This window comes from Megalopta genalis, chromosome 3 (genome assembly GCF_051020955.1).
Source record: "Megalopta genalis isolate 19385.01 chromosome 3, iyMegGena1_principal, whole genome shotgun sequence".
Taxonomy (NCBI): Eukaryota; Metazoa; Arthropoda; class Insecta; order Hymenoptera; family Halictidae; genus Megalopta; species Megalopta genalis.
The window spans coordinates 6,280,951-6,299,024 of NC_135015.1; the positions used below are offsets into that span (position 1 = coordinate 6,280,951).

The window sequence follows — 18,074 nt, forward strand, 5'->3', positions numbered from 1 at the left end:
TCAGACAGTATCTCCGCGACTTCACATACAGTCACTCTTCTTCACACAAAGTACATTTTATATCCGCTAGATGCTTTATTAAACACTGTATCATATTTGTATTGCATTATTAGTAAATAAACAATTAGCAAATTCCAACAGTAATGATACGATGATGCACGCTTCCAATGTCCGTGACTGAACCGAAACGCGTACAGGTGTGCGAAGAATTAACATCTCGAATGTAATGCTTGCAGAGAAAAAAGCGAAGCGAAAGAGTGGAGCGCGTTTTTCAAGGCAAACAGCGTAACCTACTTATCTAATTCGCTCCCTCTTTAGCCGTAAAGACGTGCCGAGTAAACGTAGCGTGATAATGAAAGCGGGTGTTTAGTCAGGACTTCCGGCCGAGTCGTTCTCTTTGCACCTTTCTCTTTTCGCCTCGGGGCTGTTTACATCCCTCTCGTTCCCACTGTTCTCCACCCCGGTCGTATCTACACCGGTGGGGAGGCGGCATGCATCGGAAGTCGTACTTCATTAAGTCGGTAACACTTCTTCCAGCCGCGTTACTCATCCCTTTCGGGTAGACGGGACTCTATGAGCGAAGGCGAGGATCGAGAGGGAGTAAGATTAATTGCATTCCGTCAAGAGAGGAGGCGTATTTTAAACGAAACCGCCGGTGCCTCCCGCTGAAACGACGCGCCTCTCCGAGGAGACTGAAAGGAACGGATCGAGAGAGGATTGAGGGGGCTAAGGAAGGCAGAGGAGGAAAACGACAAGCTCTGCGAAGAGGAAAGACGAGATGGAGTTGTGAGCAGAGCGGGATTCCTGCCACCGATGGAAGAAGAGGACCCCGTTCGCGGCACCAAAGAGAACCCCGAAAGAGAGGGTGGAACGGGGAGCCAAGAGAGGAGACACCGCCTAAGGCCTTGTTGTATTTATCATATAATTACCATAATAGAGCCTCGAACCACCCGTCGCCACCTCCCACCCTTCGACCCTCCTTCTCCCACCCTGCAGGACCAACCACCGCCCTCAACCACCTCAGTTCTAACAGCCGCAACCGCAAATTGGAAACTCTCGAATACATTTTCCCTTCGTTGCTCTCTCGTTCTTCTCGCCCGAAATTGTTACCCGTAGGATGTCGGTCGCTTCGACGACCGAGAGAATGTTAACGACGCGGATCATCGGGACCCACGCACTGAATCCCTGAACCTGAAATCTTCAGCGGTGCTTCATTTCCCCCGGAATTATTTTTCCAGCTTCGAATTCATCGCTTTATCATCCATTGCTGGGGCAAAATATTTTTATTCTATCACTGATTACTGATAAATTATTCACGGTGTGTTAACCACCTATATGGGGGATTTTTAAAATACTAAATATTTGTCTACAGTTCTATGATGGTACACCAATTTTAATATTTTACGGACGAGGATTTTAGAAAGTGCTGAGAATATTTTCTTTAGAGTTCTCCAGTAGGTGTCGATAACTTAAATAATGTTAAATTTGAACAATATATTCTGATCAAATCATAATATATGCTTGCAACTTTTGAAAGGAGGTGTACACTTTTGACGTCGTCAATGTCTCGACATCGATTTTCAAAGAGTCAATAATTAGCGAACAAGAAAACTGTGTCCCGATGTTTTATAATTTAAATGAACTCTCGCATCCAAATTCGATTCGAACTTGCTGGAAATAATGCGAAACCCATTCAAAAGAACCCATTACAGAATTGTTATTGGAATACGAGTGTGCCAAGGTGGCCTGCCCTCAATCTAACTTCTCGCTAATTTCCGGCAGAAAGTAAATAAGCAATTTCTGCGGGCGCAGTGCGAGCCGGGGTCGTACGCTTTTCAAAATTTCATTTCTCCAGAGGATTTCGTCCGGTGGTAAAAATTCGCAGACCTGTCTGATCCTCCAGGACCCCAACGACTGTTCGTTCGCGCGGGATCTCGCGACGCATACGTTATTTTCAGGCAAACTTTTCGCGAGTGGCTTTCTTTTTTCAGTTTGACGATACGGCGACGAAGAGAATGTGGAGGAGGGGAGGAGGATGAGAACGGTGGCGTCAGTGGATGGAGCAATTTATATCGATGGCTTATTCTCCCTGGCTCCGCGATCGGTCCCGAATCTATTTTCAAGGTCTATTTCGAGTCGTTTGTATCCTTTCCTCGCGATATTGGCTACGACATCGAGCTAAAGCACGACAGGGCTCCGAAGATGGCTGCTTATGGTTCTCTCGTCTGGTCGTTTCGTTTCAACCACCCTGCGACCGAGTGGCACGCGCAATATCCTTTTCCGCTGCTGATAGTTCTCCTTGGTGATTCCTTTCAATAAGGGTATTTTTCTTCCAGCTTTCTTACTACTGTTCCATTAAGGCGCCGGTGTATATTCTGCGCGGATAACTTATCGGTGCTTACGGACCTCTAAATCAGCTTTATTCCGCGGTAATATGAAGCCGCCGCTCGGTTATAGTTCGGGGGAGATTTAAAAATTTCGTACGGTTGACTCGCGGGTTTTATAGATCAACGGAGCAGTATTGATGATTCAGAATTTATGCGGGAGGAGACTGTTTTCCGAATCCGCCTCCAATTTGATCGCTGTATTTGGAGTGAGCTTAAAATACATCGCTTTTCTTCCTGTGTAGAGAAAATGAAAACAATACCGTTTGGCGTACATTTGAAGTTATTACAAGACTGCGGATGATCGCTAATGACCAGAAAGTCGATGCGACATTAAACACCAAAGAAAGACTGTGGATATTTAATCACTTCGATCATCTGAAAATAGTATATTCGCGTTCTTAAAATTATATATTTTAACGAACTACTTAGAAAAAGAGAAAATGTTCTTTATAAGCTAATTATTATCTCCACACCTGACAACGATTCAACAATTTTTCCATTCCATTTTCAGAAAGACATTTACTTTTGACATCAAAAACTGTTTCACCTAGTAAATGATCGTTCAGATAAATAAAATGACATGTGGTAACTATAAAACCTGAAAGCAGCACAGACTTTCTTGATCATTGTAGCTGGAAGCGTTTATTTTTCTACGAATAAACTGGCTAATCAAAACGTTCACGAGGCACGTTCGTCAGTATCGATTACTCGCGGACGTATTCACACTGTTTCACCTAGTAAATGATCGTCCAGATAAATAAAATGACATGTGGTAACTATAAAATCTGAAAGCAGCACAGACTTTCTTGATCATTGTGGCCAGAAGCGCTTATTTCTCTACGAATAGACAGGCTAATCAGAACGTTCGCGAGGCAAGTTCGTCAGTATCGATTACTCGCGGACGTATTCACACTTCCTTAATTTCATCTGTCGGATCAGAGCAACTAGCTTTGAATGAACCATGCCGGCCAGGGGCGAAGGGAGAAAGAGCGAAAGGCGGTAGAGAGATGGTTCTTGAGGAGGGCCGGAGAGAAGGTGGCTTCTCCGGTTTCTTCGGCAACCACGAATCACCACCTCGGCTCCTTCCCCCGTTCACCCTCTTTTGAATCCCCGGACCCCCTTTTCTGGTCACCGATGTGCAGCCGCTGGAAAGATATTGCAGCTAAACACTCGGTTCTTTGATGCCGCCTCGCAGCCACGCAGTACCCCGTCCCTAGCCGAGCCCGGCAGATAATTAACGTTAAAGGTTAATCCCGCGGAGAACGATGGCCAGATAAAGATAGATCCGCCCGGAGGAGATTTAATAACAGGCGGCTACCTTTTGCGCGTGTCCGTCATCCGTAATTTAAAGTTAACGTCAAGTTCCCTGGCTGGCAAACAAATTATTCACGGACGTCTTTGCGGACGGTGCAGGTATTATTTAGTCCTAGATTTTGTGCGATTTTGACGAAATTGAACTGGCGAAACGGAAAACAAAATAATATAATATAATATACGATATATGTATATAAGGAACATAATACCATTATACAACAATGATAAATAAAAATCAATATATAGATATTGATATATTATATGGATATAATATATAATATAATATAATATCTATATATTATATAGATATAATATATAGATATTGATATATTATACTACACAGGTAGCATGTATTTATGAAACAGTAAAAGCATTAGCATGTCTGGAGAACATGTTTTTCATTTTCTAAAATACTCGAGGGATGAAATCAATTTTTACTTCGCTCCACTTTCTTGTATTTGCTGCAGGAGATTTTTATTTTGCTATAGAATCCGCAATCTAAAACATTTTGTAAGTATCCAAAGGGTATTATGATCCCAGATACTTGACAGAAGAATGGAGTCTGATTATTTTAAGAAGAGGCCTAATTAAGAAATTACGAGGTAGATGTGGCGATATTGCAGATCGCAGTTAATTGCCAGCGCGGTCCGCAAACAAAGAAATTAATGAATCATAAAAAGTGGGAAATTTAGGGGATCGGTGGTGGCCGGGTTGTTTCTTCGTGCTGGAAATCGCCCACGGCCGAGAAATGGCCGGAGTGGCGAGCGAGGCGCGTAAAAACGTCTAAATTGCGCGTAAATAATTATATTTGCATATTCATTGAAAGGTAAATATTTAATGCCGACGTGGCAGAAAGGGGCAGCGTGAAGTGTAACGTATACGCTCGCGAGAGTGTCCGGAATATGGGGTAGGTTGGGGGTGGTCGGCGAGAGAGTGAAAGAGAGCGAGAGAGAGAGGGCTGAGGGGTTGTCCCTGGCCAGGGCTGGCCACCGCCCGAGAGCCGGCGGAAAAGGGGTTGAATATACATCGCGGCTCGACGGAAATTTTAGCTTAATTTTACTTAACTACACCAGGCTACCCGTGGGGCGCCGCGCCGCTGCAGGGACAAGTGTTATTTTTGTAATTCTGGCCGGCGCTAATGGGAGACCTCGGCTTAACTCCCGGCGACCAACAAAAGAGAGTGTTTACCGCGAGCTACGAATATACAAATCCGCCAGTGCAAACGACACCTCCGGTTTTAAACCGGCGTTGATACCTGCGGAGAAGTTTCTTACCAAGGTACTCCGACTGTTCATTCCAGAGAGATTTTTATTATAAGTGCAATCAAAATTGTTTATTTTTTTACACTGAGTCGGTCAGAGAAATCTCTCAATGTTATATTCTGAAATTTAAAAAATTTTCTATGTAATCCTAGTCCACAAAAAATTGGAAAGCAACGATTCACTTTTGTTTAGAAATCTGCAGCCTAGCTATTGCAAATATTCTTCCACAGTGGATTTTTTCAAAATGGTTCCACAAAAATTTCTACTTGAATTTTCGCATAAGTATGTTTCAATCGTAATTGCATATGATAAATGAATACAACAAATTGCAATGCAAACACACATTGCATTACACAATATTTAAAACAGAACATGAGTTGATTACAATCTTGATACAATTGCATTGTATCTTTACAGTGCACCTAACGTTAAGAAATGAAAGAACGCAAGAGCGTAAAATTTTGTGTGAAATATTCAGAAGAATATATAATGAAACAAGACAACTTAAAAAGAAATGAATAAAAATAAGAACCTCCTGCGAGCAAAACTGCAGTGCTTAACACGTTCAGTCCCACGTGAGTCATATATGGTTGACACTAATTTTTAGCTAGGTTTTTGAAATTCATTTTTATTGTAATATATTGAACAAATTGAATGTCACTAGGATCTATAGAATACAAAACAGCTGAACCAATATTTTCCCATGATAAATTTTCACTTTCTAGTTTCGGTTGCATCAATTAAATGACTTTGATATTATGTGAATTTTGCGTGTTAATATTCGGCACTTAACGTGTTAAGATTGTCCTCATTTTTAGAAAAGAACATAAGTATATACAGTGTGCAAATGATTATACTCAATTACATAAAAGATCGTCGCCTAATGTCGACGGGTGTAATTACCCTGAATATTTCAATATCCAATAAACGGTCGAACTACCTTGAAGATGCATCTTCCGCGTGCACCCAGTTTTGCAATACCGTCATTTCAGATAGCTTCCGGGATCGCAAATCACCGTGGGTGGGAAATCAATTAAAAGTTCCCCAGAATTCCTCTCATCGTTACGTTTGATTTTCCAGCGAGGTGAGTCTCGCGAGCAACAATGCTGTGGCAAAAACAGTCTCCCTTACGAACAAAGTACACGTTGCCTAAGAAGACGTGAAAGGGACGCTGATGAGATTCGAGGGAAAGTGTATAGGCATCAAGCGTCGCAAGTTACAGAAGCTGGGACGCGTATCGAGCGTGAATATTACATCGATCAGGGTTTGACGATGATACGCTGCGAGGAATGCGGCGGTAGGGGGTTGTCGGGGAGGTCACGGGGGTAGATGAGGGGGGAGCGGAAGTGGGGATGATGTCGCCTATTATCCGGTGAAACACCTGAGCCCCCGGTTCCCGGTTACACGTCGCTCGTGCCTCTCCCATCGTGCCGGAGTGTATGAAAACCAGCACGCACTCTCCGCCGGCGATGGCGGGCGTCGACGGGCGTCGGCGTCGCTATCGCGGCTAAATTACATGGGCTCCGCGTATTATCCGGCCCTAAATTATTCCCTGCTAACCACAAAAATAGCCCCTTGCCGCCCCTATTTCTCTTCGCATGGTTTCCCGGTTTTCTCCGTTCTCACCGGTGTCACCCGGCACGGTCATCGTCTCGACCGCATCGGCGGTATATTCCACGCGGTTCCTGGCTGCTGAGTATTCTTTCGAAAATAGAAACGCGAAGGAGACTGCACCTGCTGGCTTGGAAGCGGTGATTTATCCTCTGGTTACCGATTTATTGCGACAACGAAGGTTGAAACAATTCTACCGACTGTGGAGCCTTTTTGTGCCAGCGGATTGTGCAATTTTACGCTAGCTAATCTTACCGTTGTGCACCTCTGTATCTTTTGAAATAACGTCATTCTTTCGAGATAGTAGTCCGTAAATTGGATTTTTTCCATTTTAAAATTGCCATCCGAAAATTACATTTTTATCGTTTTGAAATAATGATACGTAAATTATATTTTTTCCTTTCGAAGAAGCAGTCCGTAAATTAAATCTTCTCCCTTTCGAATTAGCTTACCAAAAATCTAATTTTTATCGTTTGGTAATAGTAGTCCGCGAATTCAATTTTTGTCCTGTTCAAATTTCATGTTCCTTTGTAGTTTATTAAACGAGAAATTATCGTCATGGAATCGATTCTAGATTGACTACCTAATAGTTTGTAGTCGAATGTACGAGACGCAGCTGCCAAAATGAGTGACAAATGCCGACGGAATGAATGTCTCCGTATCACTCGCAACCTCTATTTTTACCGAGGTGTTCATTCCGTGTTGTTAACGTTGGTACGTCAACGTCGAAGTATCCCGTAAATAATGACGTATTATCATGACGTCAGTCCGGCATCGTGGTCGCATCTAACGTGCATCAATAATCGTTAACAAAATTCCCAGCACGTCCATCGATGTTGAACTTTCTCCGGTGGTATCGGCCGGCACAGGTGAATATTAACGAATGTTTGCCTAGGGGAACGTGTTCTGTCCAGGCATGATGGACGCTTTCGAAGGCAGAAGTTCGGATAGAAATAAGCTTCTGACGTCCAATGTTCGACCCCTGTTCGACAAGAGATGGATCATCCAATTCCCAGTACACTTATTTCCTCTAAAATACAGACACCCGCGCATTTGATCTCCGTAATACTATATATATCTAATTATTCGCGGATCTCTCTCTCTCTCTCTCTCTCTCTCTCTCAACATTAAACCGAACGAAACGTACGAATCGTTTCGTTCCAACAACGTGTGATATCGAGGCGGAACTTCGAATCTCATCGCGTCTTCACATGCCGCGAATGATAAATCCCAAGTTATTATTGATAAACTCAGATGGAACACGACAAGCGTGCGCACACACGAGACAGACGAAAAGTTTAATCATAAAAATTGAACGTGGAACCGGACAGCTGACCGACCGTGTCCGATGAAAGATATATCGCACGAATCTCGTTATATTTTCGCGGGATGAAATATTTACGCCACACTTTCCAAGAAATTCCGAGACACTCGGAACTCGGAAGAAAAGGAAATGTTCTGCGTTGGGGAGACTAGGCGCACCAAGAATACATTTAGATCGATATACTATTTGTGGGAATGGATACAATTTTTCAGTTCCGCCACGTTTATAACAATTTTCATTCAAGTTCATTACCTTTCTAATATCTATGCGACCGTCCTTAATTCTTGTTTCGCTGTTACTACTGTTACTATTATTACAATCATTATTGTTCTTATTATTGTTATTATACACTCGTTCTCGTGTATTCGCTATTATTACACTTTCTGTAACAAACGGTTTACACAACAAATAAATTAGAAAAATATTATAGAATAATTTAGGCTGAAGTTCGAATCTCATAAATTTATGTTAAAGTTAAAACTGTGTAAAAGCAATACAAGACAGTAAAACATCAGAAGAATTTACTCAACCTATTAGTTCCATTAAGAAGGGAACTCAATTTTGCTGCAATTGCTTCAATTAAAGTAAACAATTTTACCTTCGCATAAAAACCCATAGTCTACAAGAAACGACCCAAACATTTGCATATTTGTTGAAATTCTAATTTCGATGAAATTTCTTATAAATATTCGACTCTGTACAAGGAATCGTAGGCTATGGACGATCATAGGTAAGTCGGAGCACTATGAACGTACAGATGGCACTAAAAAAGGAGCTGAAGGCAACAGTTGCTCTCAAAAACACCGGGCCTATCAGGTTCGATTCGTTAAAAGATGGATGATTCGACATCGAGCGTACGGCCGATCGGTCTCCGAGCTGACGCTCTCGAAGATGAAATGCACCCTTGGCGACGTCGAAGCCGACCCTAACGTCCTGTCGGCCGTCTAAGTCTTCTGCCCCTTCCGTTTTTGCAAGGCAACGCTCTCTACTCGGCCAACCGAACAGGCATATTTACGAGAAATATGCGTGCCCCGCGTTGGAAGCTACGATCATCCCTTGGATCTGCCCGATTTCGAATACAAATTCCTCCATATGTAACTCCGAGAAACGGTTATTGGGCCAACTAAAGGTTATTAGGTCCGAGGTAAATGATCCTACCTCCCGGTGACCAAGCACATCACGTACTGGCGTCCATGAATTGGTCGAACGCTCCAGATGCAAACACTTTTGGTTTTATTTATAGTGGACCTTGCTGGACATGTGGGCCTAGGGCTGGAGATAATGGTCCTTCACTTATAGCATTTGGCACTAGGAACGATTTCATGCGTGGAATATTCTGATACTCCTCGCGGTTTTGAATTTATATAGATTATTAGGATTAAGTTTATTCAAAGGATACCAAGAGTATACTATCATATATTTGAAGAATAAATTTGGTGGACAGGTAGAATGCAAACTTTACGAATTTATGACACAAACGAGTGAATCAGATACAAAATATTAGATCTACCAAGAGAGATTTTGTTTTAGCTCTTGTTTGCTGCAATTGATTATTCTACGTAAAGATCTACATTTTAGAAATGATACAGATCATCAAGATTATCGAAATATCCAGCGTTAGGTACTATTATGTACTTCCTTAAATAGTTTGGAAAGATTCACTTCAGTAAATATCTTCCCTTTTTATGACACTAAATATCACTAAAGCAAAGGAAAAATCTAAATCCATGTGAGATTTTATCCATTTTATATATCCTTGAATATTGTCACCCATTCCTGTCATAAACTATACTACTACACTTCCACAAGCTTGTAAGATCAAATCTGCCATAAAGAACCATTCCCATAGATCCCAAGTTTCACAGCCACAAATCTCGGAAGAATGGGTGCTAAACCACGTTCTCTCTCTCAGGTATCGATAATACTTCTCGGGGTAACTTAAGAAGACTTAACGATCCAGCGGAGTAAGGCGTAGTAGGTCCGTAGATTTATACTTTGGGACCAGGACACGAGAGTCGAAGAGGGCGCGAGGGGTTTCTCGTTTCCTCGCGAGGTCCCGCACGACGGCGTCCGTGCCGTGGAACAGCAGTACATTATTTCTTGATGTCAAATAAAGCAATTAGCATGTGCCCTGACCAGGGTCCACGGGTTCTAACCCGAGTAATCTCGCCCAGGGTCCCCGGCGTGTGCGACATCTTCATCAGAGACGGACCCTCCTCCTCTTGCTCCTCTCCTTTCTCCGGCACTTTCCTAGCCTGCCGCCCCCTTGGCGGGACGATACGCAGCTCACGTGACTATCCTGCACCCCCAGAGACGAGGGACCGTTACAGAACGGCCAGGTTCGGGAAAGAGCGAGAGCTCCGGCGAAGTGGAACCGGTGTGGCAAAGAGAGCGAGAGAGGGAAACGACGAGAAGGCGGCGTTGTCCGGCCGATGCAGCCGCTTCCAAGGGAAATTTCACAAAGGCTGACCCGTTGCTAATGAATGTTATATAACCCTTTTAATGCTTTAAGCCTCTTAGATTTTTCAGAGAGCCCTCCACGCGCCTCCTTTCTACGCCCCCGCAGCCGGAGGACTCTTTCCTCTCGTGGTGCACCAGAAGTGGCTCGCCGACGCCACGGGAGAAAAAGAGCGAGCTGCCCGGGTCGTGCCTCCGGGGTAGGTAATTATGTGGCGGACGTAAATTAAGCTTGTTTAGATTGGGATTTTTATTAAGGTCCTTTATGAAAGAGTGCCGCCGCTAAATGGCGCCCGGAACACTTCATCCCTTCGTGCTCGACTTTAAACGCTGCTTTAAAACCGAGCCGCGGTGCTCTCGCGCGTATTAATACGAAATTTAGAGTGTTCCCGGTCCGTTCTGCTCGTGCATTTAATTTTACATTTCTTGCGATTAACTCGCTCGCTGCCCAGTATATTAAACTGTCCGCTTCTCTTATTTTTCATTGCTCGACTGAGGACTTTATGCTTTGTCACGAAACCGAGCGGTTGAAATTCCGAAAAAGGTGGTACTTAAAAGTACTATCGTATTATTTTCTATCTATTAATCCGATTTAAAAAGGGACACAATTGCTAGTTAGTTCCTGTGCGTTGCAATTGAGGTAGAATATGTCGATGTTGCAAAACACTAATTGTGAATCGTGTATGGATGTTAGGGTGAGTGAATGGATTAATTGTTTAGGGTATCTGGACTTTCCCGGTATTCTTATCGGTGGTGGTTAAGATAGCGTCTTCATCTTCGAATCTTCCTTCGGATGTCCCAACAAAGTCGTAACCAACGATCAGGAGCGAGGTATATAAAGGCGGAGCAGGATGAACGCGTCGGGGTGAACGGAAGAAATAACTAAGAGTTAGTTTAATCGTGTTTTAGGAGTCGTAGGTTTTAACGTGCTCGTTGTCCCCTATTTACGGAGGGTAAGAAAGGACTGTCAGTGGCCTGTGCAAGTAATAGCGATCCGATTCTGTTTGCGTCGTTACCAAAAACATCCGCTAATCGATACTGCTGCAGCAACCTGTGCATTTTCAACACAGCTCCGTAATTTCGATGGAAATTACAACTAGAGATGGATGCATAATTTTCAACTGTTTCACTTTTCATCCACACATTTTTGACAGAAATGCATAAATTCGTAATCTCTCCACAATCTGACCATGCGGAAAATATAAAAATTCTACTATGTTTCTCGTTCCAAAAAATATTCGAAATTTTATAATAGTACTTGAAGATTGATAGAGGAGGAACTGGTAGTGTGGGTTTGTTGTACACTGGTCTAAGAGCGTTTCTGTAAATTGAAAAAATATTTTAGATACTTTCTTTTTATTTCAATCTTTGTTGAAACAGCTTTTTCTAATAAATCTTTGATGAGGCAGATTTGTTTCTAGGTAAAGATGCTTGAAATGAGAAGAAAGTATCGAAGTCTAGAAAAATTTTTTGATTGAAGGGAATCCCACATTCGGTATCATTGCTTCTGCAAAGTCTCTTACACTTGTGTAAGCTACCCAAACTACCTTCTGTACCGATCTTCAAATGTCACTATAATTTCTTCGACATTTTCGGAATGAGGAAAATAACATAAATTTTATATTTACCACTTGCTCACATCGTTGCCGCAGGGCCGTCTCCCTATAGAAGAATAATTAAAAGAAACAGCTTCAGCCAAAATGCGTCAAGTGATGCGAAAGCTATCTTTCTCAAAGAAAGATATTTAATTCGCAGATCTCTTGCTTGGAAAAAAAGAAGCGTATCACGTAGGCATCTTTGGAGCCGATTGCAATTAACGATCGCGAATAACTGTGGATTCCGCGAGCGTTTGCCGGAGCGACTGTTGTCGGCCATTCGCCCTCGAGTATCGAAAATCGAGATTCAGCAGCGTTGATTTTCTTGGATAGCTTTCGCGAGGCGAGGCCAGGTATGCTTGCTCGTTCTCTCGATTAGGCTTTGCCGTCATTAAAAGTTTATAAAGAAGCAGAACTACCAGCCGGGGCACACAGTGCTGAAGAGGAACGAAAGGGGGGCAACGTGGAGGACGAGATGGGAGCGGGGGTGGACGGAGAGGGTGGTGGCGAAGGGATCAACACCACCCATCGTCGAATGGGAGCGGAGGTAGGGAGAGGCCGACAGCCTTGGCGGAACGAAGAGGGAAAGAGATTCCAAGGAAGTTTTCTCATGTACAATGCATAATGAGGAAAGGCAGACGGCGCATAAAGGGCCTACAAATGAGGCACGGGTTATACATATACATTCCCCGGGTAGATACGCGTAACCGACACACACAAACATGCAGATCCAGGCGGGCGTGAAGGACTTCATGTAACGCCCCGCGTCCTCCAACCCCCTTCCAGCCCCCTTCCAACCTCCTCGTCGGCTCCTATGTTACAGCGTTACCGACTTCTAAGCGCGCAATGAAGTTAAAAACTTTTCCCTCTGATTTTAGTTATCCCAGGCAACTTCGAAAACGATGGACTCGTAAAGTTTTCTGTTAATCTGCTGCTTATGCAACGCCCCGGCGTTGTATCGCGCGCTGCGTACCCGGTGATTTCTAAGCGAAATATGATTCCGCTGGATCGAGAATGTTTACGAGAGAATCGATTCGTTCCTTCACCGGTCGCGTGTTGGTCTGCCAGTTCGTTCAGCGATAAATATTCTGCATACAATGAGGCCAAGCAAGAAAATCTTCTTGTGGATAAAGCGAAAAGTGAAAAAATTATCCGACAGACATAGTATTCGCCATTTGAATCCGCTGCGTTGTTATCTTTTTACAGCTGATTTACAAAATCCATATTTATCTCAATTTTATAGTAAATGGACTTGCACTGATTGGCTTCCGTCTTCGTTCTTTTGTTAGATAGATAGATAGAACGAACATTCATTTGATCGACCTAACTAATAATTATCGTTTTTAACAAACTATCGTTTTCTAAATAAACTTTGCGAGCCCGAGAAGATATAGGACAGGTAGAACTGGAATGTTGCTAACGAAGCTCAAAGTTATTAGTGTCTTTCAGCGTTAAAGAAGGAGTTATTCGTGGATTCGGCGAGTTCGCGTGCAACAACGAGCAGTAGCAGCGGCTCGTAGAATATTTCGTCGGATCCGCCTTCTACCAGTGTTCTACCAGATTTCAATAATCGGCTGGGATATGGGTCGTCGAGCACCGTTACGGCTCTATCAGTGGATTTTCACTCATGAAAGCGTTGTTGATTGCTTGGCACAAGCCACCGAAGTAATAGCAAGCAAAAGTACGAGCACGCAATGAACGGGGGGGAGTATGTTTCATGAAAACCGATTAAAGGTGTTGGATCGATCTTCCCTAGTAACTGACTCGCTTGTACTCGCTGATGGAAGGTGCAAATCGTCGATCGTGTTGGTGGTAACCGTGCGCGCAACTTTCCTCGTATCGAAGCTAAACACGTTGCGCCCCCGGGAAACCTCCGCGCTGATTTCGACGCTTTTGCCTCGCCAATTATTAATCAACCCGTCTGATTAACGTCGTTGCACTTACCTTATTCATGATTTGGCGGGGATAGTCCCGCCTTGCGAGGGCCGACTCTGAAACAAAAGAAAAAGTTCACTTTAGTCTGGAATTCTTAATTACAAACCGGAGCAACTTCGGCAAACCGTGAACAGAAATATTGTGGACAGGCGTGTAGAGCACGCATATTGAAAATATTGTGTAATTAACAGATTGTTTCTGGAAACAGTTATACGATGTGCTGAATTTATTCGTTCAAAATTGCAGATATGTACATTACAAAAGTTTAACGTACGCAGATAGCTCGTTCAACTTTCCGTTTATGTTTCTATAATTCTTAAACCTTCAAATACAACATGAATTTTTTAGATAACTTTGGAGCATAATCTAGCAATGAAATTGCTTTAAGTACTCGTCGCTGCATACTACACAGTATAAATTTCAAGTAGACGATCGAAACAGACGAAGAATGGATTCAATGTTTACATTTTAACTTCTTATTTTTGGTAGTTCCTTATCTTTCCGTAGGCAGTACGATTTTTTCGTGTCTCCTTCTTGACAGAATTTTTAAGAAGCCACTTTTGGAGATCAACCGCATCGTCCAGATATTACGTTAGAATTCTTTAAGAAATGATAGTGATCGTGTTTCTCCAGCAAAATAATATTTCCATGCCTTCGGCTGCGCATTTCCGTAGCGACAGCTAATGTGTGCAAGGCTTGGTCCTCGATCGTGCACCCAGTCCCGCATTTTCGCTCCCCGTAGTCCCCCGTGCCCCCAGCTCAACGGGTACCACCGAATTCCCGTAATCTAATGAATGGCCTAACCCCAATATCCTCTCGGTTCAACCTCACCGCCACCTACCCTCTATGTACCCCGGCAGTATGTACCATGCATGTAAATACGTTCACCGACGAAAGATTCGGGCGGCGGTATCAGGCTGGCGCGGCCGTGTTGCGACTTCTTCAAAACTCCCTCCGAACCCTCGAGCGATAATTAATTATTTTGACATTATCGCGACCGTGCCCCCCGATGCCTCCTTCGCCCCTCGATCCAGTCGAGAGTATCGAACTGGACGTTCGGCCGAGCTGCCTCGCCCCAAATCGTTACCCGACGAAGAAACTCGTCGGCGAAAATAAGGTGACGCCGATTGTTGACGAGACGTACCTTCGCAGCGGACTGTCTAAATTGCGAGGAGAATGCAGGAGGAATTAGGGTCAAATTGATGCAGAACTTTTCAATATACGGTAATTTATCCCAGAAATGTACGGAGATCGGAACTGAAACCGGCAGATCTGAGAATATTAAGTCGCGATTCTTCGGACCTCGCGGCTCGTTTTCATAGAAACTCGGGGCAGTTGGCAACAAAAAGCAGCGGTCAGCATGCCGGTGAACATTAATATGGATATATAATAATGCTAGAATAAAAAGGATGACCTAACTTTTTTATTTTTAATTTTTTGACACGATTCGAAGGCAATTCGAAGGCAATTCGGAGGTCACGTCCCGCTATTTGAAGGCAATTCGGATGCCAGATGCCACGATTCGAAGGCAATTCGGAGGTCATGTGCCACGATTCGACGGACATTGGTCACGTACCTTGTAGCTCCGCATTTTTTCTTATCTGAGTCTCACCCAAACTGACAATTTTCTATTATCTTCCGAGAATTCGCGTCGCGTGCCGCATCACACGCTTGACCGACACTGTCGACCCTTAGCATCGACGTACCAATAAATTACATAGGCGTGGGACTAGCACAGGGAAATTCACAGGAACCCGAAATTTTGAATTTTCGGGAGTAATTACTGTAGTTTTATGCGTCGATCGCGGTCATTGCTAGACTGACGATTTCATCGTGGAAGAAGCAAAGAAATATCTGCGATGGCAAGTCACGAATGCAGTAGGTAAGCACATTTAAGCTCACTTGGTTTTACGAGGTCTTACCTTCGTGGAAGGTCACTCTGGATCGTTTATGGGAATTAGGGATGTGCTGAGTTCAATCAAACCGATAAACAACGACGATAGAACAAACCAACTTGGTCTCATTCAAATCATTATTCATTCATTCTCTTTCGTATCAGCAAGCGAAGAATGTATAGAACGTTTCATCTACACGAGATCACATAATTGTCTTCTCTGTATACGTAGAAAGTTGTGAATAATTGTGAAAGAAACATTGAGAAACAACGTTTACAAATTATAAATTAAGAGAATATTAATAATAGGGTAGTGAGATAAGGACCTACAGGAGACATGTATGTGACCTGTGCACGATACAGCAGCCTGTAGACCAAAAGTTCAAGTCAATCGTTCAGTGCCCAAGCGAGTCTCACATTGGTAACGCATCGTCCTGCATGGGTCGGGCCATTGGAACGTGAATCCGGCTCGCCGGAACAAGAGCTAATTACTGAGCGAGGAAGGCGAGGTTCTTTCGTCCAGAACGAGGGACGGACAAGGCGCGCTGGAGGCGAGGGCTGCAGCAGGCTGACTCGCGAGAGGGCAAGGAAGCGCAAATGTGTTTATTTTCGGAGAATAATAAAAAGGGTCGTGCAGCGGCCGTGACGCTGGCGATCGTACCAAAGTTGGGAATAATGTTTCGGACACGACGCTCGTCTGGCTTTGCCCTAGCTCTACACCCACCTACACCTCCCTCCCTCCCGACTGGCCCCCTGGCTGCCTCCCTCCGATCTCCACCAGCCTACCCTTATACGCGTGTCCGCCGCAGATTCAGACTCCTAATTAAGACGAGGGTGCGAGAGGGGTTTCAGGGGTTTCTCCCGGGTTCTCCCCGAAGGGAGGTGGGAGGATGTGGGTGAGGGTAGAAGGAGGGTTTTCACGAGGTAAGGGGCACCCGTACCGCGCCGGAGGGGTAAGCCAAGGCAAAGGGGGTAAGGAATATTGATCACGGGACCACCACGGCGGCAAGGCAGGGACTGCCCGTTCTCTCCTTCTCTTTCTCTCGGAGAGGATCTCTCCTCCTTTTCTCTCTCTCTCTCTCTCTCTCTCTCTCTGCCTCTCTGTCGCTCTCATGCTATCTACATCGTTCTATCATGCTCGCTCCCAACGTCTATTTCTCACCAGCGTTCTATCGTCTTGTTCTACGCTATATCCTACGCTTTCCAACGTTACCATCGTCGTCTTTCGCCCGTTCCTCTAGGCGCGCAACCGACGTGGACCAGGCCAGACTAAACCACCAAACGCCAGATGCGTGAAATCAGTCGGTTAGAGGCTGCCCCGCAGCCTTTGCGAATTATTGACGCTGAAACCGCGACCGCGGAACAGATGATGCTGCTCCTGCGCTGCTCGCAGCGTGCTGGGAAGAACGACCGCCTGACAAGCACCTCGCGGAAGTATAATAAATAAGCACGGAGGAACGGTGACACCGGCACCCGACCTCGCGGTGTTGACGCTATTATTCTACGTCCACCTTCTGCCTGATTGGAACAGTTGGCGCCATGCCGCAGCCGATGCTCGACGAGCAGATTAAAAGCACCGGCTCGCTATTGCTGGATTGCAGATTGGTCGCCGATGAAGGACCTGGACCACCGAGGAAACTTAATGCGAAAGGACTCGGGTAGTCCGGATAAATTATGCGTGGCACAGTGTTCGAGGATTATATATCCTTAGAGACGTTTGCAATTTGCTTTATGTTTTCAGGGTTTGTAATATGACCTAATTCTCTTAAACACGGTCATCTGAAACAAATTTTGATCATCGTACATTATCATTATTTTTTCCTGACGGAATCAAATAACTTCTATGTGAAATGTTCGGTGAGACTGTCATTTTTCTTGTCTGTGAGCTTAAATAAACCTATGGTCTTAAGCGTCGTACCATTCTCTTCATAGTTACAATGATTAGTAATTTTTCTTAGAAGCAAATTGTGTGTGTGCCTACGTTTGCTTGAGTACTCAAATATTAATGACACGAGAACAGAATTGTATTCTAGCTTAAAATAACAAAAAATATTCATACTTAACAGATTATTACTAAAAATCTCCATCAAGAATCTGATAACATACAGCAACGGGTTAAAAAAACCAACAATTAACGAACGAAAGTTGTGGCAATCAAAATTTTAAGATGTCTTACTCGCAACACCTTTCTTTCCTAGATCGTAAAGAAAAAGAATGCAGTTTGTCTGTTCGCCTACGTGAGATAACTTTGCAGAGGGAGCGTCGAACAACTTTCTCCTGAAAATAGGTCAATAG

General features: G+C 44.0%; 1 protein-coding gene across 9 annotated transcripts in view; it reads right to left on the reverse strand.

Annotated features, from left to right (window-relative positions):
• The window catches only part of LOC143259003 (uncharacterized), a 416,598-nt gene that overhangs the window by 83,571 nt on the left and 314,953 nt on the right, over positions 1-18,074 (reverse strand). For all 9 annotated transcript variants that reach the window (XM_076519703.1, XM_076519707.1, XM_076519706.1 and 6 more), the window contains one exon: positions 13,895-13,941. In XM_076519703.1, the coding sequence (XP_076375818.1) occupies positions 13,895-13,941 (47 nt within the window). The remainder of the gene's footprint in view (positions 1-13,894; positions 13,942-18,074) is intronic.